Source organism: Leptonychotes weddellii, chromosome 10 (genome assembly GCF_054177405.1).
Source record: "Leptonychotes weddellii isolate Sample4059 chromosome 10, ASM5417740v2, whole genome shotgun sequence".
Classification (NCBI taxonomy): domain Eukaryota; kingdom Metazoa; phylum Chordata; class Mammalia; order Carnivora; family Phocidae; genus Leptonychotes; species Leptonychotes weddellii.
In genome coordinates, this window is record NC_138378.1 from 100,881,388 (window position 1) to 100,904,537 (window position 23,150).

Sequence of the window (23,150 nt, forward strand, 5' to 3'; positions counted from 1 at the left end):
CCCACGCCTCCCTGCGCCGCACTTCTGATGCGTGAGCCCCCGCCGCACGGCGCCTCTGGATTACGAGACTTTCCCAGGAGTCAGCACATCCCTGCGAGGACAGTTATCCTGACGTCAGTGGTGTAGACGAGGGCAGGGCGACTCCGTGCCTGGGTGTTAAATATGCCACACGATGTACCTGTGAACCATCACGGTAATCAGCACACTCCCGGCTGCACCCCCAGACCGCCCAGGTCAGGCCCGGGCCTCTGATCACCCCAGTTACAACACTCAGGACCCTGCAGCACAGAAGCTGTGACCTCATCTCAGGCTGCAGGAGCCTTGGGGAGGCATCAGCTGTACTAAATGGGTGCGAAGGCGGACGTTTGTCAGGATTGGATGGAGGTGCAGGGTGGTGGCTGGTCATAGAGGAGCCGCTCTTGTCGGCCACTGAAAGACCTGAAGTCCGTGGCTTTGCGCCCGGAGGGGCGTTGGCTGAAGGAGGCTGTTGAGTGCTGAGGGCAGGATGAGGGCGGAGTTCTGGAGTGGGGAGATGTGCGTCAGCCCCCAGGCACCCGCTGGCAGGGGTCAGGTCAGAACCGCCTCTGCATCATCAAATAAGGACGTCCTCGACCATGAGCAGGGTTGTTAGGATGACTAATAAGCTACCACCTGAGCGAGGAGGGCCTAACAGAGTGCAGCCCAGGGGTAGAAGAAGAGGTCATTTTCCTCCCATGGCTCATGTTTGCAGAATTGAGATACATGGTGGTTTTTAGCTAAAGCACCAGACGCAGGGAAATGAGGAGGAGGAGGGCTGGTTTGACAGGTGGGGGAGAGGAGGCAGGCTGCAGTGAGCTGTGGATGGGTGGCCGGGGGCAGAAGATGCACCCCCATCTGCTGGTGTCCAGCATTCCTCGGCAGAGCATCACATGGCCCCTGGAACCCGGTGCTGGAGCTGGGACAGAGCTGGGGCTGGGGGGGGATGAAGGGGAGTCCTCAGCATCAAGTGAACCTTGGGGTCAGCTGAAGAAACAGTGTCAGGGAGACCCTGTAAAGACAGAGCCTTGGGGTGGAAGACTGCCAGGAGACCAGAAAGAAGGTGAAGGACCAGGGTCAGATGCCTCCTTTCCAAGGTGGGGACCTGTGACAGAAGGCGGGACTCGGAGATGCAGAGGGAAGCACAGAGAAAGAAACAGGTTGCTGGAGTAGGAGGGGATAGGGGAGGGAACTGGGGCATAGTTTGGAGGAATTCGCTTTGCAAATGAGGAGGGACATATGTCTTATTTGAATACATGGAAAGGAAGAGACCATAGCCAAAACGTATGCGTATTTTGGGAAGAGGGCTGGCACAAAATTTGTAGGTTATATCTAGTAAACCAGATCTCCGTCTCTAGTTTTGAAAGATGAGATGGTTTTCCTTTTTGGGAACTGGAGCAGACCGTATTTTGAGATCCTGCGGAGGAAATGATTGGAGCACAGTAGATTTTTGGAGCACACTGTTAAGGAAGAAGTCCTGAGACTAAGGTCACACATGCACTAAGAATCCCACGGGCTGACCCCTGTGGCCAGCCCCTCAGTGCACTCACTGCGAGGTGGAGCAACGGATGGTGGCAGTCAGTTGAGCTCACTCATTGCTCCGTGTGCCCCGGACACATGATCCCAACAGTGTCCCAGCCAAACGCCACACTGCTGTGTATCGGGGGCTTGATGGAATGTCAAAATCTCGAATGTTAGGTCCACAAATTTCAAGTGACTTCGGTGGCCGAAGAAGGAAGCTGGAAGCGGGCACAGGAGGGCAGTGCTAATGGGGTCCGTATTCCAGAGTCTGGCTTCAGGGGTGTCTGATCATAGCTGTGGCTCATCTTTCCATCCTACTTAAGTGTTCCCCATATTCTCAGAATTCTGTTTCATTTGACGTGGACAGCAATCCTGTGGCATATAGCCTCAGTGAGGTGAAGCAAGTGTCCCCAGGGACACGGCCCCGGGGGCTGTTGCAGACTCAGGGCTGCGGACCCCAAAGCCAAGCTCCTCCTTCCCTCATTCTTGCCATCATTTGGAAGCAGTCTTGAAAAGTCCTTTCTTTATCCTAGCACACACATTGTCCCCACCCTGTCCCCGAGCTTCCTGGGAATGAGCCCCTTTGGGGCAGCACATGGGCACGCAGAAGGGCAGGTGTAGAGAAGGTGGCAGCAGCGGGGTTGGTGTCCAGGGAGCCTTGCCTACAGCTCAAGGACACGGGGCCGGAGGCAGTAGGGGATAGGGAAAGTCTGGCTGAAGACAGCTGAGTGAGAGCAGGTGAGGATCGTGATGAAGACATGGTGTCTGGGCACCTGCTTGGAGAGCTGGAAAGGAAGGAGACCGAGAGCCAGAAGTGGAGGGACAGAAAGAGGACCCAGGTGAAGGAACCCAGGGAGGTGAGGCCCGGCGTGCTGGAGGGTGCAGTGCATGTATGTGGTAGGAAGGCACCAGAATACTCACATCCTCCTCCCCTGCTCCTGGACCCCAGCCTGCTTCCACATGCCGCCCCCCCATCTCCACCAGCAGGAACAGTTACCCAGAGGCAAGGATTTCCCCTGGGCCAGCCTGCCCTCGTATTTGAGTTTGACTACAGAAGCACGAACCAGGCAGGAATTCCCAAATGGGAAGCTTGACATTTCCCACCAGGGGCATACCCCGCGGGGTGCATGGGGTGCAGTCAATAAGGAGGTGCACTGCCCATCGAGAAGTAAAAGCCATCACAACACTGCCTAACAGTCATTCAGCCAGTTCTAAACATCAGCAGTGACAAGATACTCCCCTCCACCACCTTGGTATGCCGCTGCTTCCTTCTGGGGCAGAAGCACTGCTGCAAGGCGACTAGGACACCGCCCCAGGGGAGAGCTGCACACCCCAGCCTAATCCCGGCTGCCTCTGCAGACTCTGCTCCTCCTGCAGCTGCAGCAGCCAACCAGGGGGGAGAAGTGGGCATGTGTGCAAAATCCCCGCCCTGGGGAGCGACCCCAGCAACAGCTTAGAGGCTTCCAGCATTTTCTGTACCTGCTCTCCGTTACTGCCCAGACGTCTCCTCCCGAGCTCCAATTCAGGTGCCCTTACAGAGTGGCAGAATTGTGGTCCGGGTGTTGGGAGGTGCTCTGCTGGACGCCTTGTCCAGGTGCTTGCTGGGAATCCTGCCCATGGGTGTTGCTAGCCGGTCAGGGTGTGGACCTCACCACCTCCATGACAGCCCCTTCTACCTGTGCCTTGACTTTTGGGAAATTCTTTATTCTTGAATGGAAAATTCTTTCTCCTCGGTCCTGACTTTAGCCCTCCGGGGTCATACAAGCACGTCTAATCCATCTGCCATGTGTCCGGAAGCAGCAGTCTGGGTTGCCCCAAGGCTGTAGCAGGGCCCTGCGCCAGGCTGGTCCCCAAATGTGGCCCCCATGAATGTGCTCCTCCAAGCCAGCCCCCATTTCTTTCCATATGAACTCGCATCACCCTCCCAGCTGTGAGTTATCATCAGCCCCATTTGCAGAAGGGGAAACTGAGGTTCCCCAGCCAGCAGAGCACACAGTCTGACTTCACCCCACCCCCAGCCCTGGGCTGGATGCAGCAGAAGTGGGGGGGAAGGCCCTGACCACTTCCTTGGACCTGGTGCCCCGATGCTGCCATCCTGTGTCCCTGCCCCCCTCCGGAGGGCACAAGCCATGCTGAGGGGGCACGACTCTCCTGCAGAGATCTCCTTCAGAGTGTGGATGTGCGGCGGCAGCCTTGAGATCGTCCCCTGCAGCCGAGTGGGCCATGTCTTCCGCAAGAAACACCCCTATGTTTTCCCAGATGGAAACGCCAACACGTATATAAAGTAAGTTCGAGTCCCAGGGGCTCTGAGGGGGCAACAGAAAGCCGAGCGCTTTCCTGGTGATGGGTTGTGGCTGTCCCTGGTTCTCTTGTAGGTTGCCTGGGTGTTCTGGGTGCTCAGGAGCCACAGTCATGCTCCCTGGGACTCTGCCTAAGCAGGGGAGGTCTGACTGGCCCGCCCAGCATTAGGAGGAGGCCTGACGCTCTTCTCCACCACTGACGTCCCCGCAGCTTGACAAGGCCCACAAGACACTGGGCAGCACTGTCCTGCAGGGCTCTGGGTGTTTGGGGTGGTTTGGGGTGGGGGAAGAAGATGCTGTTTTTGCCTCCGAGTTCTAGAAGATCCAGTGCTCCCACTTTCAGGCTAGGTCACCAGGGGAAAGGTCGTTGGAAGGATCTGTGGATGGGGATGCACAAACGGCCACAGTTCACATGCCTGCCCCAGGCCCTGCAGGTGCATAGCCAGGGTCCAGGCTAAGGCCAGCCCTGCGACCCTGGGTTCCTTCCCTAGGGTGTTTGCACCTCCTGCTGGATGAAGGATGAAGATCCCGGGGTCTCAGTGAGCTGGGGGTGCCCACTTGCTTATTCCTGCTCCGTCCCTTCATACACCTTCTCCTGTGATTTCTTCTCCTTCAGTCTTCTCTTCTGTTTTAGAAACATTTCATGTATATTCCTCTTTCCTCCAGCTTCTTCTCACCTTTTCCCTTATCACCTTGTTGCTCATCATCTGACAGCTTCACTTATCCATTTATCCTCCTTTTCCCTTTTTTCTTTTCTGTCTGGTCCATTTGGGGGGGGAAAGAGGAGCTAAGCATTTCTTCATTTGGGATGTTGTTTTCCTCATCTGTGTTCTTCCGTCCTCGGTTTTCACACGTATGAGCAGGTATGGGTCACATCCTGACACGAGCGTCCCGGGGCTGGCATGACCCTGAGCAGGGGAAAAGTTAACACCTTTTGCAGAAACTGGGTGGGCAAGATTGGTGCTGTGAGAAACCCAGCGGGCACCAACGGCAGGGCTGCCTTGACCCTCAGGTTTCCAGGAGGAAAAGGTGAGCAGGGGACACCTGGTGTAGGAAAGTGATGGGGCAGCAGTCCTGGGCTCCAGAACATTCACTGTCCTTGAGTCTGGGCCTTGGCCAGCGGGTCAGTCAGTGGTTTTGAAAGGCGGTACAAGTGTCTCCTGAGCAGCGTCCAGGTTGCTGATGGTTAGGCCGGGGCAAGGAACCAGCAAGGTGCTGGTAACTGCCTTCCCCGCACCAAGAACGGGCTGCACGTCGGGTCCACCGGCTTGGAATCCCTCTGCTTCAGACGGAACCAGAAGTCTGCGGGCGCATGCCCTGTTTAGTGAGGCCCCAAGTTCGCTGACATGGGCCCTGGCGAGGCTTGCTCCCACACTACCCCCTGGCACCTGTTTTCTGATGACCTCTCTCCTGCCCTGGGGCGCTTCCTGGTTTCGCTGCCTCCCTGCCTGCCGAATGGTGACATACGTCCTCCATGTCAGTCTTTCTCGTTTTCTGTGACCTTTGAGGTCAGCGCCAGAGCAAACATCTGATGGGAAGGACTAGCGTGCTGGCAAAATCAAGCTGACAACCGGCTTGATTGCTTGATTCTTGACACCTGCGCCATGGTCTGGGCCGCTGTGCGTGATTGGCTGTCCTGCCCAGAGCTGGGACCCCAGCACTTGCCCTGCATAAAGGGGGAGCACCTGGAGTAGGAGTTTGTGGGCAGCAGGAGAGGTGGCCACCGCAGGCCCTGCCTCTCTCCTCTCGGTCCCCACACGTGGGGATGTGTGGGCTCTCCTCTCACGCCCCCCCCTTTTTTTTGAGCCACGTAAGTTCCATTTCTGGCACAGTTTTTCTGGTGTGTACCTTTTGGGGAAAAGTTTGTCCTTACTACTAAAGTTCTGTGTCTTGGAGTAAAAAGGCCCTTTTGGAGATTGGGTGGGACTTGGCTGGGCTCAGCACCCGTGGAAGAATGCTGTTACTGGATCGTGGGGGCCCCCAGCTGGGTAGTGCTGCCTGCGTGTGCATGTTAACCGCCCTGGGACACCCCCTGTCTCCCCAGGAACACCAAGCGGACAGCTGAGGTGTGGATGGACGAATACAAGCAGTACTATTATGCTGCTCGGCCGTTTGCTCTGGAGAGGCCCTTTGGGAAGTAAGTGTCCCTTCCCGCCTGCTTTGTGCAGAGGGTAAAGAGGAGCTCCAGCTCCTCACAGCCTGTCCGCTTAGCTGGTCGCTCAGGCTGTGGCCGCTGTCCTTTATATCCCTTCTTGCTCCTGCCCTGTCCTGGGTGTGCGGGGCTTTCTGCAGCTCTTGCAAAATGACAGCCTGGCAACCTGGACCACTGCCCTAGGCGGTGAGCTGTGCCTTGCACCACGGAGCAAGTGTTTCTAGCTTTTTACAGAAAGGTGGGGTGCGGGACACGACGGCCTTAGCACCTCCAGAGCTCCTCCTCCTAGTTCTGAGTCACCCAAGCCCAGACCACCCTCCTTCCTCGGAGGAGCAGTATCCTACAGGTGTCCCCTAGAGCCCTGCTCCAGCTTCGTCGGGGTAGACGAGGACAGGGAAGGAATTCTGTGCCCGGTGCCATAAAGGCTGTCCTGGGAGTGCTCCTCAAACTCTGAGAAATGGGCTTAATTGCCTCTATTTTACAGGACAGGAGACAGGCTTCTGCGGGTTAAGGTACTTGCCCTTATCACATCACGGTACCAGGGGCATGAGGCTCAAACCACACCTGTCTGATCCCAAAACCATATGTTGCATTCTCCAACTCAGAGCTGATAAGAGAAAAATGGAAACTTCATCTGTGTTAGCATCTGATTGTTTTGAGGAGCAACCAATGGCTTTTTGTCATGCTAATGTCCCTCAGTCAAACTAAGGCTTGTGAGCAGATGGGTTTCTGCAGCCTGCCCCTGATAGGTGGGGCCGGTCCCTGCTCAGGAGGATAAAATTAGACTCAGCCAAAATGGCCTGCGTCTCTGAAATTATAAACCTGTGCTGTCCCCCCCCAGTTCAATCACTCAGAACCTCACAAGGCTTTTGTCCTGAGTCCTCATCAAACTCCTGGCCCACTGACCATGGCCATGCACCCCTCTTTCTTCACCTCCCTCCCTCCGCAGCTTGGGTTCTGCTCTCTTGCTTAGAGAGAGAGCTTAAAAGGCCTCGTCCTCAGATCTTTCGCCCTGTCGTGCATCTGTCAGCACCTCAGGCAAAGTTTTCTCAACCCTGGATGAACCCGACTTTGTGCCTCTCCCTCCCCTGTGCACAGGCTGCTGAAGGTTCTGGTAAGCATCAGCCAGTGTTGCCAACACACCATGGCCATCAGTCTCAGGCAGGCCCTTAGTAGGCCTGTCAGTCCTGCTGCCTTTCCTGGCCATCGTTCTCCCCTGTCCCCATTTAAACCTCTCCTGTCTCCCTACCTCCCGAGTCCACCTGTCACTCAAGGCAGATGACACCTTCTGTTTTATAGCTGAAATAGATGCCATCGACTTCCCAAGACAAACCGACCTGGCAACTTCGCTCTCTCTGCCCCACTCTTTCTCCAAAGACAGGTGTGCCCCCTGCCGTGTTAGACCAGCCCTCCACCTGTACTCGGGATCCACCTTTCATCTGCATTCATTCGTAAATCAACATTTATGGAGCTCCCTCGGCCCGGATTCATATCTCCTGCCTCCTGGCTCAGGCCTTGTTCTTTCCTCCCCCCACCTTCCCAAGTCAAACAGCCCCCAAGTCCCGGTGCTGCTGCCTCCTTCATGCACGCAGCACCCAGGTCTTTGCTAAACGCTGGACGTTCAGCTTAGAAAAAAATTGACGTCATTTCTCTGCTCACGCTGCCCCCTTCCTCTGGGGAGGAAGTGTGGTTAGCGCCAACTATGAAGTCCAGCGCGGGGTGGAAGGGGGTGAGGCTGGCCGAGCAGGGCCACCCGGGAAGGAAGGACAAGGTGCAAACGGAGCTGAGGAGGGTGGTGGCGGTGGCGCTAGAGAGAAATGGAGGGACTTGGCCTGTCCCTCCTCTCCATTCCGCCCCCCACCGCCCGCCTGAGAGCACCGTCAGCACCTGGCTGTCTGCAGTCCCCTCCCACTGCTCCCTGTCTCCAGCCTTGCTCTGCCAGACCCATTCGCCACCAGTGAGATGCTCTCAAAGTGCAGATGTCGCCACGTCACACTTTGCTCAGAACCCATCTGTTGCATCCCATCGCTTCAAAGTCCGACCTCCTCCACAGCGGCCCCCAAAACCCTCTGTGGTCTGGTTCTTCCTCTCTGCTCCTGCTCACTTCCCCTCTGCCATCCCCCGAGTACATTCGTTCGTGCGTGCACACGGCTCGGCCTCCCGCAGCGCCACTCCTGCCACGGACAGTCTCCCCTCGCTCTTCCCCGGTCTGTGCCAGGGGGCCCCAACCCCACCCACTCTCTGGTTTGTCTAGATAGCCTCCACCTTTCCTTCCAGATACCAGCTTCCATGTGACCACCTTGGGGACTGCTGACCTGACTAGCAAGGGAGACACCAGGTGGCCCTGCTCGGCCAGCTTCACCTCCTTCCACCCCGCGCTGGACTTCATAGTTAGCGCTAACCACATTTCCTCCCCAGAGGAAGGGGGCAGCGTGAGCAGAGAAATGATGTCAATTTTTTTCTAAGCTGAACGTTCAGCGTTTAGCAAGGGCACACCTCTGAGATGCTCCCGCAGCCCCCGCGTGCCCCCCCCCCCACGTCCACACAGGGCTGCGATGGCTTGTTTCATTACCTTCCTCTGTTGTTCAGAAGCTCGCCGTCCATCATTCCCCACATTGGGCACAATGCCTGGCACAGAGTAGGTGCTCAAAAAATATCTGATGAATAAAGGCGTGACCAGGCCCCAGAATCAGATGATTCTTTTGAGATTGGGGTGGTCAGGAGTGGTATTTTGACTGCAGAATCCAAAGAGAGATTTGTGGGTAAATAGACTCAGAGCCCCAGTGGTGAATTATTAGCAACACACTGTGTGTTCATGTAGCCTTGTTTTTAATGAAAAGTAAAAACACCCCCAAATTCCATTTTCAAGTGAAAACACAAATCCTCTGTGTCGTTACCACACCATTGTGAGCTATTGCTCCGTGTTTCCATAGCTCTGTCTGGAGCTCTAGAAATCTCCCGTGGCTAATTTCTCCAGCGCCCTCGGGAGAGACGTGGGCACAGCGTGCGCTTTTGTCCCTCAGCCTTGTCCCTGTCTCTGACCCTCGGCTGTGCTTTTGTCTTTGTGTCTCCCCCCTGCCCCGCGTCCCCCCCAGCATCGAGAGCAGACTGGACCTGAGGAAGAATTTGCAGTGCCAGAGCTTCAAGTGGTACCTGGAGAACGTCTATCCAGAGCTCAGGTACCCGCTCTACCTTCTGAGCCTTCGCTGGCTTGTCAGGAGCGGTGCGAGGGATGGCAGTTCCCGGGGAGCAGCGTAGCGCAGCTGCTGGGGCTTGAGTCCCGGGCACGACCTGAGGCTGATGCTGTCGCCACGCCCGGCTCCATCTGCCATTGGTGGCTCCCGGGTCTCTCCTCGCTGCCTTGTTCCTGGTTGCAGCCCCCCACCCCTGGCGGAATGCCCCTGTCATCCTCAAAACCCTGTCTCCGCCTCTCCAGTGGCTGGTGTCACTCAGCCAAGGAGCAGCTGGTTCTCATCTCTCTGTAACTTTCCTCCAGAATCCCCAGCGATTCCTCCATCCAGAAGGGCAGTATCCGACAGAGGCACAAGTGCCTAGAGTCTCAAAGGCAGAAAAACACAGACACCTACAACCTCAGGCTAAGCCCCTGTGTCAAGAACAAAGGCGAGGACGTAAAATCCCAGGTACGTAAGCGGCTGGGTACGTGAGAACATGTACGGGCCTCAGCCTACGCCCCCTGCTGTTGTAGGACACCCAGTGCCCAGTTATAGCCAGAGCCTACCAACAGAGCAGGAGAAGTATGATTTCCCCTCCCTCTGAGACCGGGGTCACTCCACTGGTTTCCAAATGGGTCTGGTTTCTCTGAAAGAGGGGCAGTTTAGCAGGCGATGTCGTGCCTTTAGGAAATCGCCATTAAATTAACAGGATTTAATGAGTACGTCCATGGCGTCCAGCCTGCTTGCAGGAAGTGGGGGCCGGGTCAGGCAGCTCAGGTGCAGCTGCTACCTGGAAAACGTGAAGGGCAGATGGAGAAAGGCGTGCCTCTGGGTGATGCTGCTCCAGGGTGGCAAGCCTGCCCTGAGTCTCCCTGCGGCTCTAACCCGGACTTCCGGGTGGGCACATCCCATCCGGCAAAACCGTCACCGTTGTCCGCACCCACCACCCCCGCCCCATCCTGTCCTCAGCAGGCCTGCACTCCACCTCTGCTATCTCCTGCCTCGCCCAGGTCTGCAGGAAGCCTGGGAATCGTGCTCACAAAGGTTGCCTCGTGCCTTAGTCCATTCATCAACGTAGCACGCCCACGTTCTGTGGGTCAGTGTTCTTCCCTCTGAGGATGGAACTCTTTTAAAGGTCACTGCAAATCCGCAGCCTGTCTCTCCCTCTGTCACACTTGCGTGCTGGATACGTTACAGCACATCCAGCTCGTGGCTTCCTCCTGGCTCCCTCCAGGCACTGCCTGATCCGGATTCTCCTGCATTCCTGTTCTTTCTGTCTCTTTTCTTTGCTGGCTCCCCTGCTCCACTTTCGTGTGCTCCTGGTGAGTATTCATGAAGGTTCTTAGGTCATTGTTCTTGTCTCTGGAAATGGTGTCTTGGAGATTTTATCCAAGCTTCCAGCTTTGGCCCCATCCTCTGTTTCATTGATGCACAAATTCTAGTTTTCTTCCCTCCTGGAACTCATCCATTTACTCCATAAACATCTCTGTTCTCTGCTAACTGCGAAGACACTGAGATGAATGGCTAGGTTGCAGGTCTCCATGGTCCCTCGAGGGATCTAATGCAAGAAGAAGCAAGTAAGCAGCTGTTCTGTTATAATCTCTGTCCTGGATGGAGTTCAGTCCAGGCTGCTCTAGAAGCACCGAGGGGCGGTATGTGCCGTATGCGTGATGAGAGTCAGGGACGTCTTGCCAGAGGACTCGAAAATGAGCTGCATCCTGAGAGAGGAGTAGAAATAGGCCATGTGAGGAAGGGGAGAAGGAGCAGCCCAGGAAGCAGAGCACGCAGGAAGGCCTGGGCTGTGGCTGGGTACCAGCATGAGCCCACAGCCGCCCCAGAGTCGTCTATGGTTCTAGTAGACAGAGGGCTACAAGCAGCTACCAGGCCCACAGCCACGTCCCTGTCCCACTCCTTCTCTCCGTGTCACTGCCCTCTCCCAGGCTCCACGGCTCCAATCCCAACCGTCTGCCCTGGCTCCGCCTTCTCCTGACCCCCATTTCTGCAAGTCCCTGTGCCTTCTCCCCTCAAATAGCTCTTCTTGGACCCTGCCTTCTCTCCTCCATGCCCCATCAGCCTTCCTCAGCTGTGGCACCGTTGATGTCTTGCGCTACATGGTTCTCTGTGTGGGGGGCTGTCCTGTGCTCCAAGGCCTGCCCAGCAGCATCCCCAGCCTCTGGCGCCAGGAGCACCCCACACAAGCCAGTCGTGACAATGGAGCTGTCTCCAGGCTGTCCCGAACACCCCTGGGGCATAAAACCACCCAGATTGGGAACCACTGTGTTAGGTTAGAGCCACAGCCTCCAATCCCTGCCCCCTCGTCCCCCCGCCGACATGTCACCATCAGACCATTGTTCTCCACCTCAATACAGCCTTTGATGCTCCCTGCTGCCTGCCGCGGAAACCCGCACCCACAGCCGGGGGTTTGAGGCATCGCAACACCAGCCTCCAACTCGCAGGGACCTGTCCCAGACCCATCTCTCTGCTCCAGCAGGACACGGAAAGGGCTGCCTGAGTTAGACAGGAAAAGGGAAAGCAAGCAGAAGTGTCGATTTTGCTTTAGGTACAGCAGCCGGGCTGGGAATGACATAGTTTGCTCAAGCGGCATTTTGTAAAATGATGTGAATAGGTGAGGCACAGCCCTCCCTTCTGAATCTGCGTGTGGGTGCTGTTCGTAGGGGATCCCAATGGCCAGAATGTTGTCACCCCCCCTTTCCGTGGGACAGGAGCTTGCTCGATCTGTCTTCAGTGAAGCAGCGGCTTTTCTGGTACTTAATGTCTTTGGCTGCATAAGGAAGTGGGAGGAGGGGAGCCATAGGATCTCTGGGTCTTGAGGAGGGGCTCTCCAATCTCTTAAAGATTGCCAGGCCTTTATTTGACTGGAGAGTTATAGTACCTATTCCAGCTGACCTTCCAATGGCACGAGAAAGGGGTGGAAAAGCAGTCATCTGTGGGAAACTAACGGTGATCATAGTTAACAGTCTTCAAGTGAGCGAAGAGTTCTTTCTAGAAGCTAGTGCCAAGCTATCACTCCTTCTCGCTTTGGAGAGAACAGTTGGTTTGTGTAGCAGCAGGGTGAATTCGGGGAAAATGGAGGAAGACTCTGAGATTGATGTTCCACCTGCTTCCACAGAGGACAGTGAGAGCCCACAGTGCTCCCGGCCCCAGGCTGCGTGCAAGGGACAGGGCGGGGCTGGGCTGGATTAGGCTCAGCCCCCTTCTAGAGTGGTCCATGGCCAACAGCAGAAAACGTCCAAGTTTTCTGAAGGTGTAAACCCACTTTAGACAGATAGAAATCTACATAACTATTGCAGCTGGAATAATCCCCAAGTGTGCGTGCGTGTGTGTGCGTGCATGTGTGTGTGTGGGGGCCATACACCCTTGAAGGACTGACCTATATTACCTTTCTCGTCCTTTCGGTAGCTTTCCCTCCTTCCTGCGTAAGAAAGACAGTCCTGTCCTTCTGCTCGCCAACCCTTTCTGCTAATACGTTAGGGCATCCTATCCATCCTAGGGCACCCTGGATGCCCTGCTGACCCTCTGACCCTGCTCTGCTCCTTCGCCTCTCCTACATTTCATTTCTCCTCTTGCGCTGCCTCTTGGCCTGTCCAGACAGGGTCACGTCTGCCCCTCCCGCCCCTTCCCGTGACTCATTCCGCCCTCTCTCCAGCCACCTCCTCTTCTGCCTGGGGGAGGCCGTATCAAGGAAGGGACGCAAGAGCCCTGTTGAGGAGGTATTACTATTATCCTCATTTTACAGATGAAACCAGGGCCTGGAGAGATTATCCAAGGTCCTAGACAGTAGGCGCCTCCTCGACATGGATAGGAACTGGGGAAGAGTGTGAATGGAGGCCCACATTCTGGGCTCCACACCAGAGCCGGGGGCGCAGACAGCATGGCTTCCAGCCTGGGCCTGCTCCCCTTTAGTTCCTGCCCTGGCTCTGTTCCGCCCCCCACTCCCAGCTTGTACATCCACCTCGGTCACTACCCTCTAAACATTCCCCTTTGGGCCCAGCTGTGTGCAGTAGAGACTCAGTCTACCCTTGGGAGGACTGACCCAGGGTAAGATCTACACAGATCCTGAAATCAGGTTCAGGCCATTTGGGTGGAGGATCCCAGGGTTCCAGATATCTGGAGTAAAAGAAAACCAGCGGGTTCGAGCCAAGAGTTCAGATTTATGCTTCCAGCTGGTCACACATTCTCCAGCAGTGTATCCCCCAGCACATGGGTGCCCTCATTGTTGAAAGGAGACAATCAGAGCATGGTTGTCCTCTGCCTTGGATGAGGGCTCACATCTCTGCCCCACCCCCGGCCCATCTATCCTTCCCCCCTGCCTGCCTTCTCTTTCTTGGCCAGCTTGTCAACCTTGGGAACAAAATGTTTAATCTTGGTGTGTACTGAAGATGTCAGCAGGTTGATGCCTTGGGTGAAGTACAAGAGAAATACATCATCTGTTTGCAAACGTGCAAAGCCCAAGAAGCCTCCAGGTTAATGAGTTTCCTCTTAGCTTTATTGGATTCTCTAGAAAAATACTTGTGTGAAAGATGGAAGGAAGACAGAGGCACTAATCACACTGCTGTCCCAATTTAAAGAAAGGGAGAAACACAGAAAAATTTTTCAGTGTGTCCATCTACCTGTGTTCCGGGCAGTTTGGGCCACTGGCTTGTGAAGGATGCACGTACACAGCTGGACACTCAGGTGGGCGAGAGAAGGTGAGCGCTCGTCCCCACACCTGCGCTGCCCTTGGCAGGTGGGCCAGGACTCCAGGGCTCGGCAACAGGCCCCAACAACAAATGTCCTGGGTGTAGGTTTTTAATCACATGCATATGAAGTGTATCCCGACAGCTTGGGGTGAAGTGACAGGAGGGACCGGAAATAAAAGACCCCAACAGTGAGTCCAGCGAAGATCCCAGTCAAAGGCGGGGAGCATGTCTCTGAGCCCACCAGGTCACCCTGCTGCCGCTGGTCACCAGGGAGAGGCAGAAGTCTGTGTCCGTGTGGCTGAGGGTGTCCCCAGCACAGCCGGTCGATGCCTTTTTGTGATCCTTCGGCATCCGGGTGCACTGAGAGGCTGGCTGAACTGAAGTGTGGCTTGCGCCCACTTGTTCGTTCCAGACACTGTGTCTGAAGAGGGCTTCAGGGGTGTGTGTGGCCTTCAATGTGGCCCTAGATGCTCTCAGCTCAGATCCAGTCTCACCAAAGAGGCCCCACATTCATAGTCAACGCTGTGGTCTGTTCCTGGCGTTGCCCAGAGTGACCCCTGATCTCTGTTCCCTTCCATAGAGTCATACCTGCCTCCAAGGATCACCTTGAGGATGAACAGACTATGACTGTGAAGCCTCGAGAACCAGAGGCCCTTAGAAATGAGCTAGTTTGCCCACCTAACCACAACATAACCTGCAGTGCCGCTCAGCATTTGCAGTCTCTTCCCCATTGTGTGTAGTTCCCCACGCAGGAGAGTGGGTGGACGGGGAGCTCACCGCCATCAGTAACTGACTCGGGCTTCTGTGCTCGTGAAAACACAGCCCCTGCCTTCTCTCCACGTGGGAGTGTTTGTCTTCTCCCCCGACCATTGTTCCTCCCACACGTCGCCAAAATACCGTCCCCGGAGGCTGCGCCGGAGCCAGCCACCGGCCTGCAGGTTCCACAGGCCTCATCTGGGTTAGTCGTCCCAAGGCCCCATGAGCCGTGTCCTGTTATCCCCGCCATCTCACAGATGGGGTGAGCGAGGCTGAGAGAGGCCAGTCTACCCGGGTCATACATGAGTACTGGTGGGCCAGCTGCTTCCAGGGACCAGGCCCTTCACACTAGGCGAGGGTGTCTCAACCCCAGCACTGTTGGCGTTAATACCAGATAATTCTTTGTTGGGGCCCTGTCCTGTGCACTCTAGGTGCTTGCCGTCATCCCTGGCCCCACCCACTGGGTACCAGTAACAACCCCCCCCCCCGGTCATATTCATCAAAAAGTGCTTCCAGACACTGCCACATGGTGGGTGGGTGGGTGGATGGATGGATGGATGGATGGATAGAAGATAGATAGATAGATAGATAGATAGATAGATAGATAGATAGATAGATAGAAGCAAGATCAGCCCAAGAGCTGCTACCCCAGGCTGGTTGCTTCTTGCCTACTAGTGGTGGTCCTGGGCCATTCCTAGGTCAGCCCTGTGCCTGGGCCCTGACTCCTCTCATGCCTGCCTCTTTCAGAACTTGGATCCTTTAGACATGTCCTCTTAAGACCATCTTTCCTCTCTGCTGCTCCATCCAGTACTAGACCGTGAACCCCAGGCTGGGTGCTGCGGCCTATTTCATCCCAGGCCTCAGGGCTGCGGCCAGATGGGCATTGCCCAGAGAGAAGTCTACTGCCCCCACCTGCCAGGCCGCTCCCTTCTCTGCATGCAGGGGCTGTCCTCCAGAGACTCCCGCTAAGCACAGAAGGTTGTGAGGCTGTCCAGCCTGGAACCCCCCCCATCACCAGTTCCCCTCTTCCAGGGCAGGAGCAAAGGGGCTAGAGGGCCAGGAGTGGACCTCCTCCTCCTTGGCCCCTTACTGGTCTATCTGTGAGGAGGTGAGGCCGCCCACACCGTCTCTGGGTTACCTCCCGTGGGTATGGCCATGTCTGTGTGCCCTGGGGGTGGGGGCTGCGACTTGGCCAGACACCCCCAGTGGAGCTGTCAGCACACGGCCCAGCGTGCACTGATCTCGGCCAGGCCAGCCTGAGCAACCCCTGCTACCTTCCCGAATCCATTTCTGACTCCGGGATTCGTTTAATAAACCCATTCATCACCGGCCATTCTGGAAGCCTGACAGGCTGCAGAATGGGAATCGGAAAACCTCTCCTCGCTTCCTGCCCCACCTGCTTCTGTGTTCTGCTTCCCTCTCTCCTCTCTTGCAGATGTGGCCAGAGAGCTGTGTTCCTCTGAGAAATTGTGAGGCTGAATTATTTCAGTGCCAGTAAAGCACCAGTTAATGGAAAGTCCACTTAGTGTAAAGGCTTCGATCCCTTGTCTGTGCATGTGTGCATTCTCCCCCTGGGGATCTTAAGGTGATTTCCTCCAAGCCCAGCCCCAGCCGGGTGCCATCTGCGTTCTTTCCCGAAAGGCGTGAGTGGATGGGACATCTCAGATGTCGAAAGAAGCACCACTCCTCTCCCACCCCCACACCACCCCCAGCACGTCCAGTTTTTAAAGCCCCTAGGATATTATAAAAGAAGCAATGCCAGAATGAGCTTTTTAGAAATTGTGGTATATTTCAAGTTTTATGTTTAATTAATTAATGCTTTTAACGTAAAAAATACAAAGTCCGTGTATTGTAGTAATCAAAATAATTACAGGATTTATTTTTTAAATGCTAATTCATGGTTCATAGCAGCTAGTGTGGGTGGGTAATGGGCCAGAGGGATGGACCTTATCTTCTTTCCACATCGCTGACCGTCTGTTTAGCCTCATTTCTCGACAATGGCAGAAATCTAAAGCTGAAGCCAGTTGTATGGAGGGCCTGGGCAGCAGTTCCCTGGCAGCCCTGCCCTTGGGCTTGGGCCTGGGCTTCAGGCCTTTCTCTGCCCTCCCCACGTGGAATTCTTTGGACCCGCACCCAAGACCAGCTCCCACCTTCTAGATCACACTCCAGAGGTCCGGAGCCCCAGAACCCCCATCCGGATGGCCCTAACCTGACGTCAGGACCTGCATGGATCTCCCAAGGGTAGACTGTGTCCCTAGCACACACCTAGGCCCAAGGGGGGGCCCTGTAAAGGGGAGTGACCAAGTGAGCATGGATATGCAGACAGGGGAGTGGATGATGGGGGATGGCAGAGCCAGGGTGGGAAGAAGAGGGGAGCAGGCCCAGGAAGCTAGCTCTGTGTGCCCCGCTCTGATGTGGAGTCCGTAGAATGTGGGACTCCATTCATACTCTTCTCCAGTGCCTGTCCGCATCAGGGAGGGGCCCACTCTCTCAGCTGCCCCCTCCCTAGTCCCCTACATGGGGTGTGATCTTCGTTCCCCTTCTCATAGGGGCTGCCAGTGGGAACTGGGCAGCTCTCTGCTGTCGAAGTGGGGGTGATCTAGAGTTTTCATATTTACAGTGTGGAAGAGGGATCTCAGCGACAGACATTACCTGTGATTAAACTGGGGTAGAGGAAGCCGGGACCCTGGCAGCAGCAACAACAAAGGCACTACAGAGAGTCGGTCGGAGAGAGTTGCGTAACTTCTGTGAGACTTTCGTCATGTAGAATGGGGACAATAATAATAATAGCTATCTAGTAGGATTCTTTTTTTTTTTTTTTAAAGATTTTATTTATTTATTTGAGACAGAGAGAATGAGAGACAGAGAGCAAGAGAGGGAGGAGGGTCAGAGGGAGAAGCAGACTCCCTGCCGAGCAGGGAGCCTGATGCGGGACTCGATCCCAGGACTCCAGGATCATGACCTGAGCCGAAGGCAGTCGCTTAACCAACTGAGCCACCCAGGCGCCCTCTAGTAGGATTCTTATGAAGACTAATGTCCTCTGTGCCAAGGCCCCAGGACAGTGCCTAGCACATAGTAAGTCCTCAGGAAATGTTGGCCGTCAGTAACAGGGTCGTGATTACTGCATCACCCCTGTGCATACAGACGTTTTTCCCTTTCAGCTAATCCTGGAGGGAAGCAAATGGCATGCATAGTATGGTGATGTTCAAGGCCAGAGGAGAACTTCTTGATACGTCCCAAGGAGTACATTTCATTACATTTAGTATTAAAAAATTTAAATATATATAGATCTAGAAATAGATGGGAGAGTATAAAGAGCCCCTGTAGCCACCCCCAGGCTTCAAGAATTCTTTTTTTTTTAAAAGAGTTTATTGATTTATTTGAGAGAGAAAGAGAGAGAAACAGCATGAGAGGGGAGAGGGTCAGAGGGAGAAGCAGGCCCCCTGCTGAGCCGGGAGCCCGATGTGGGACTCGATCCCAGGACTCCAGGATCATGACCTGAGCCAAAGGCAGTCGCTTAACTGACTGAGCCACCCAGGCGTCCTTTTTTTTTTTAAAGATTTTATTCCCAGGCTTCAAGAATTCTTAATGCACAGCCTGTCTTTTACCAATCTGTATTTCCATCCCCACCCCACCCCGCCCCAGGGAGTGCCTTCTGGTCTAGGTCTTCTCCCAACACCGGCAATTTGAAAAGGGACATGAGAATCCACACGCAGGACCCTAGGGGGACAGTGGCTCCCCCTGGGCTGGTGGCCCCATCCAGGTATCAGGGACAGGGAAAGTCCCAGATCAGGAGAGGCAGGGTTCTGCATCCAGGTGACCTGGTGAGGCAGCAGAAGGACCCAAGCCTTTGGGCAAGGAGGGGAACAAGCCAGGGCACGGATAGACACCGAAGATGTCACCAGATGGCAGAAGTCAGGAGGGGTGCCAGGGCCAGGAGGGGGCTGCCGTGAGCTAGGGAAGGTGCAGAACAAGGAGCACATGAACACCGGCTCAGCTTACGGGACACGTGGTCCTAGAGCAGGGGACCGGCCAGCTAACGGATCCTTGATTCATTCTCAGGCCAAGGAGAAGTAGCTGACGAGCAGCCCAGTCCAGAGGCTGGGGGTCAGCTGGTCAGCAGGCGTGGAGTGGCGAAGGGGTCCAGCCCTTGATGGGTCCTCTCTGCAGCTCCCCCCAGGGCATCCAATTCACCAGTCACCTTCTTTGCCCAGTGATGAGGCCCCTACTTCACAGCCTGGGAGGGACCTCTTGGAGGCTCACATTTTCGTCCCTCTGACCTAAGAACTCGAAGTGGTTTGAGCTCCTTCAGCAGCTCCTTGCTCTCTGATCTCCGGCATTTCGTGGAATAACCGAGAAACATTCCTTGTGATGACCCTCAAATGGAATGGCCCTTTCCTCTCCCCACCCTCCTTGTCTGTTCGCTTTTTTAGCTTCCCTCCCGGCAGGGGCTCTGGGGCCCAATGATCTGTTCCCCTGGAGTGCTGGAGTGCACACACTTGTGGGGACCATTTTCTGTCTCGTGATCTGCTGTCCTTCTGCTCTTCTTCCACTCCCTCCCTCGGCACACTCCCTGTTCCCTTCATCCCGCCATCTGTCCTTTTCAAAGAAGGGACATTCTAAAGACAGCTGGGGATGGCCTGCCAGGTAGCTGCAGTGTCAAGTGTGGGGAATAGATACGGATCCAAACAGAGAAACTAGAGACCACATGGCTGGGCTGGGGTGTCATTGAGGCTTCCCCACCTCAAGCCTCCCAGAGGTGGCCTGCATGCCCAGGCCAGTCCCCTTCCCAGGTGTGGAGATGGAGACTTCAGTGGGGGCAGGACCTGGGAGTCTCTGACTAGTGGGTCCCATTTTCCAAGGTGACTTTGTTGATGGTCTGTTCCTGCTCGGACCTCCAGCGCTTTTTACCAAGCTGTTCTAATTCTCACACGGTCCCAGACACGTCCCAGACCTGTCCCACCACGCTTCCAAGGATCCTGATGTGAACCTTCTGGCCTCTTCCCCTCCAGATATGGGCCTTCACATACACCCAGCAGATCCTCCAGGAGGAGCTGTGCCTGTCTGTCATCACCATGTTCCCGGGTGCCCCGGTGGTTCTCGTCCTCTGCAAGAACGGAGATGACAAACAGGTGAGTGCTCAGTGGGTGCACTGGGGCGTGTCCGCCTTCAGTGACGGGACTGCCTGTGTGGGTCCCAGTCTCATGTGCAAGACCAGGGAGAACCTCTAGAAGCGGAGGGGCTGATCAGAAAGAGGCCCTTCTGGTCAGGAGAGGAGAACAGGGGCACCAGCTGCAGCAGTCAGCTTGTCCCCGAATGTCGGCAGACCTGGCTGGGCCCCAGTGGGCACGCGCATCTTGTGCTCGCCCGTCTAGCTCCGACTCCCACCTGGCATCCCAGAGCAGGAGAGCACTGGGACAAAGCCTTCAGGGCCGCAGGATGAGCAGCACTGGAATCTTGGCCTGCGGGGGGCCTTGGGCTCTGGCAGGATGTGCCCTCTGGATGCACCATGTGCCCCGTCGGGCCCATGCTGTTGACCACACGCAGTCTCCTGCCGATTGGGTGTTGACGTTAGAGAGACGGACATCCAGATGCCCTTTGTATGGCTCACTAGCCGTGGGACCCACGGCAGCTCACTGGACTTCGGTTCCTTCGTCTCTGAAATGGAGGTGAAGATGCCCACCGCACGAGGGAGTCACGGAAATGCGCCCTGGTGCCTGCGCCGTGGTGGTTCCCCAAAACACGTTCATCCCCCCCTTCCTTATCATGTGAGGTAAAGTCTGGGGAGCAGCGGCACGAGACCCCCTTCTCTGCTTGGGCCCTTCATGCGCTGAAGGGCTTTGGAGGAGCAGAGCCTGCTGGCATCGGGTGCTGCCCAGAGCCTCTCTGCCCCCCCTGCGCCCCATCCCCCCGCTCGCTCCCACATCTTCCTGACGTGCAGACGCTGAGTGCTCGTCGTTTCTTTGGTTGCTCCCGTGACTCACGTGCTTCATGTTCTCTGGCCTAGTGCTTGGAAAGTTATTGCCTTCTAATGAGTTCTCCTAGTGAACATACTGATTTTGCTTTTACTTTTTTATCCGAAACAAAAACAAACAAACAAAAAACAAAACAAAAAACCAACAGTAATACCTGGCAAAGCAATTAGTTGCAGTTTTATTCCTCCGTGAGACCATTGAAGTCAAGTCTCTGGGTGACCCTAGCCATGTGGTGTAAACATGTCTGATTATTCTGGAACTCCTGATATTATTGATAGAACCTGGGCCCTTAGCCAGAGAATTCCGGTTCATGCTCTCTCCTCTCCGTCTTCTCAGCAATGGACCAAGACTGGTTCCCGCATCGAGCACATAGCCTCCCACCTCTGCCTAGACACCGACATGTTTGGTGATGGCTCTGAGAATGGCAGGGAAATCGTGGTCAACCCGTGTGAGTCATCACTTATGAGCCAGCACTGGGACCTGGTGAGCTCTTGAGGACCCGAGCCAGAATCAGCGGGACTGTGGGTGACGTTTCCCCGGATGACAAGCAGACTGGAAATCAGGCTACGAGCAGCCCACAGCTACTGCAGATGCTCTGAACTGGGAGGTGGAGGGAGAACCGCCCCCGGACAGGAGCAGATGTCTCAGGGAGTCTGGGGGAAGGGATTGTAAGCCAAGTGGGGCTCGGAGACAGATCCCACGTGTTCTCCATGCTGTTCCATTCCAGTCCTGGCCCGGTCTGCCCCTCCCTGGAATCTGGGGAGAGAGCTCTCACAGGAAGTGTTTATGTTGTTCCCTTTCTTACAGAGGAGGCCAGAGAGAAAAGCTTTTTTGTCACAAGGCCAGGACTAAATTGAGAGAGAAAGAATGGAGGTTGTTTTCAAAACAAATAAAGGAACCTTAGAAGTTTTCTCTGTGCATCTCTTTATTTGTTTCTACTGTTAGCACAAACCTGAGCTGAGTTCTCCATTCAGAGGGGACACTGGCGGCCACAACAGGCTGTGTGACCTTAAATAGACACACAACTTCTCTGGCCCTTCATCTCCCAGTACATCACGTTGGGGAGCAGGAGCAGGTTCATGGTTCTTACCCAGGATTACAGTCTCTCACCCAGAGAAATCATGTCTGCTCAGGGCTCCAGGTTCCAGCTTCAGGGGATCCCGGTGGGGCCCAGGCTCCTCAGCTGATTCTGATGCCCCTCCCTGGCTGGAACTACCGCCCTAGATGTCTGTCTGGGCCCTCATGGCTTTATAGTCTGTGGCCACAAGCTGGGAGTTTCTTTAATAGATCCCCAGTATGCCCTGGGAATTGGGTACTGTGTTTGTCCATGCTTATTAACTGAGGTTTAAGAAAAGAACCAAGCCAGGGGCATCTAGGTGGCTCAGTCGGTTAAGCATCTGCCTTTGGCTCAGGTCATGATCCCGGGGTCCTGGGATCGAATCCCATGTCAGGCTCCCTCCTCAGTGGGGAGTCTGCTTCTCCCTCTGCCCTTCCCCCACTCGTGCTCATTTTCTCTCTCTCTCTCTTTCTCCTTCAAATAAATAAATAAAAATCTTAAAAAAAAAAAAAAAGAAAAGAAAAGAAAAAAGAACCAATCCATATTGTTTTAAAAATTCCAAAATAGGCCCATACCTTCTCTGCCGAGGTACATTCTCTGCGAGCTGTTTGGTAATGGTCTTACTTATGTACTGCTGAGTGACAAATTATCCCCCAGAACTTAGCTTAAAGCAACACACATTTGTTACCAAATGGTATCTATGGGCCAAGAATCTAGGCATGGATTCACAGGGTCCCTGGCTTCAGAAGGACTGAAAAGGCTGCAGTCAAGGTGTTGTCAGGGGCTCTAGTCATCTCAAGGTTCAACCAGGAGGATCTGTCCCAGGCTCACTCAGTGGTTGTTGGCAGGATTTGGTTCTCATGGCCTGTTGTCCAGAAGCCGCCCTCAGTTCCTTGCTATACAGGCCTCTCCAACATAACAGCTCACTTGACTGGAGCAAGCAAGCCCCAGGAGACGAGGGTGCCAGCAAGATGGAAGTTATAGTCTTTTAGAATCTAACCTCACAAGTTACCATCCATCACTTTTACCACCTTCTATGTGATAGAAGCAAATCACTAGGCTCGGCCCACACTTAATGGGAGGGAATTACACAAGAAAGCTGATGCCAGGAGGTGGGATCATTGGGAGCCATTTTGGATTCTGGCTGTCGCAGTAACTATTATGCCCTAAACAGGTGTCTGTCTCCCTTCATCCAGAAAGACTTCAGTGAAGGCCATTGGTCAAGCCCATCATTACTGAGGACCACTGCAGGGGTAGGAAGTCAAGGGCTGAGTGTGCACACCCAGAATCTTCTCTGCAGGTTGTATTTGTGTATACAGTCTTCCTATTACTTTCTTTAGTTATGATTTGGCTCTTTTGTGAGGCTATTTCATTCCCTGCTGTGAAAAGGAGAGGAGGCCATGGGATAGATAAAGATGTCTGTTGAAGAAGAGGATCTGATGGCTCCTTGAGCTGTGTCCACAGGGTTTAAGCTGGCCTTGCAGAGAAGGAAAGACCAGAT

The 23,150-nt window shown here is 54.9% G+C and overlaps 1 protein-coding gene across 2 annotated transcripts in view; it reads left to right on the top strand.

The window, feature by feature from the left end:
* Positions 1 to 21,502, top strand: part of GALNT14 (polypeptide N-acetylgalactosaminyltransferase 14) — a 197,918-nt gene extending 176,416 nt beyond the window's left edge. Inside the window, exons 10-15 of one of the 2 annotated variants that reach the window (XM_081796968.1) lie at positions 3,694 to 3,820; positions 5,881 to 5,973; positions 9,084 to 9,167; positions 9,485 to 9,629; positions 19,630 to 19,749; positions 20,929 to 21,502. In XM_081796968.1, the coding sequence (XP_081653094.1) occupies positions 3,694 to 3,820; positions 5,881 to 5,973; positions 9,084 to 9,167; positions 9,485 to 9,629; positions 19,630 to 19,749; positions 20,929 to 21,087 (728 nt within the window). In that variant the 3' untranslated portion in view covers positions 21,088 to 21,502. The remainder of the gene's footprint in view (positions 1 to 3,693; positions 3,821 to 5,880; positions 5,974 to 9,083; positions 9,168 to 9,484; positions 9,630 to 19,629; positions 19,750 to 20,928) is intronic. The other variant, XM_081796969.1, reaches the window with a different exon arrangement.
* Positions 21,503 to 23,150: the final 1,648 nt, after the last annotated feature.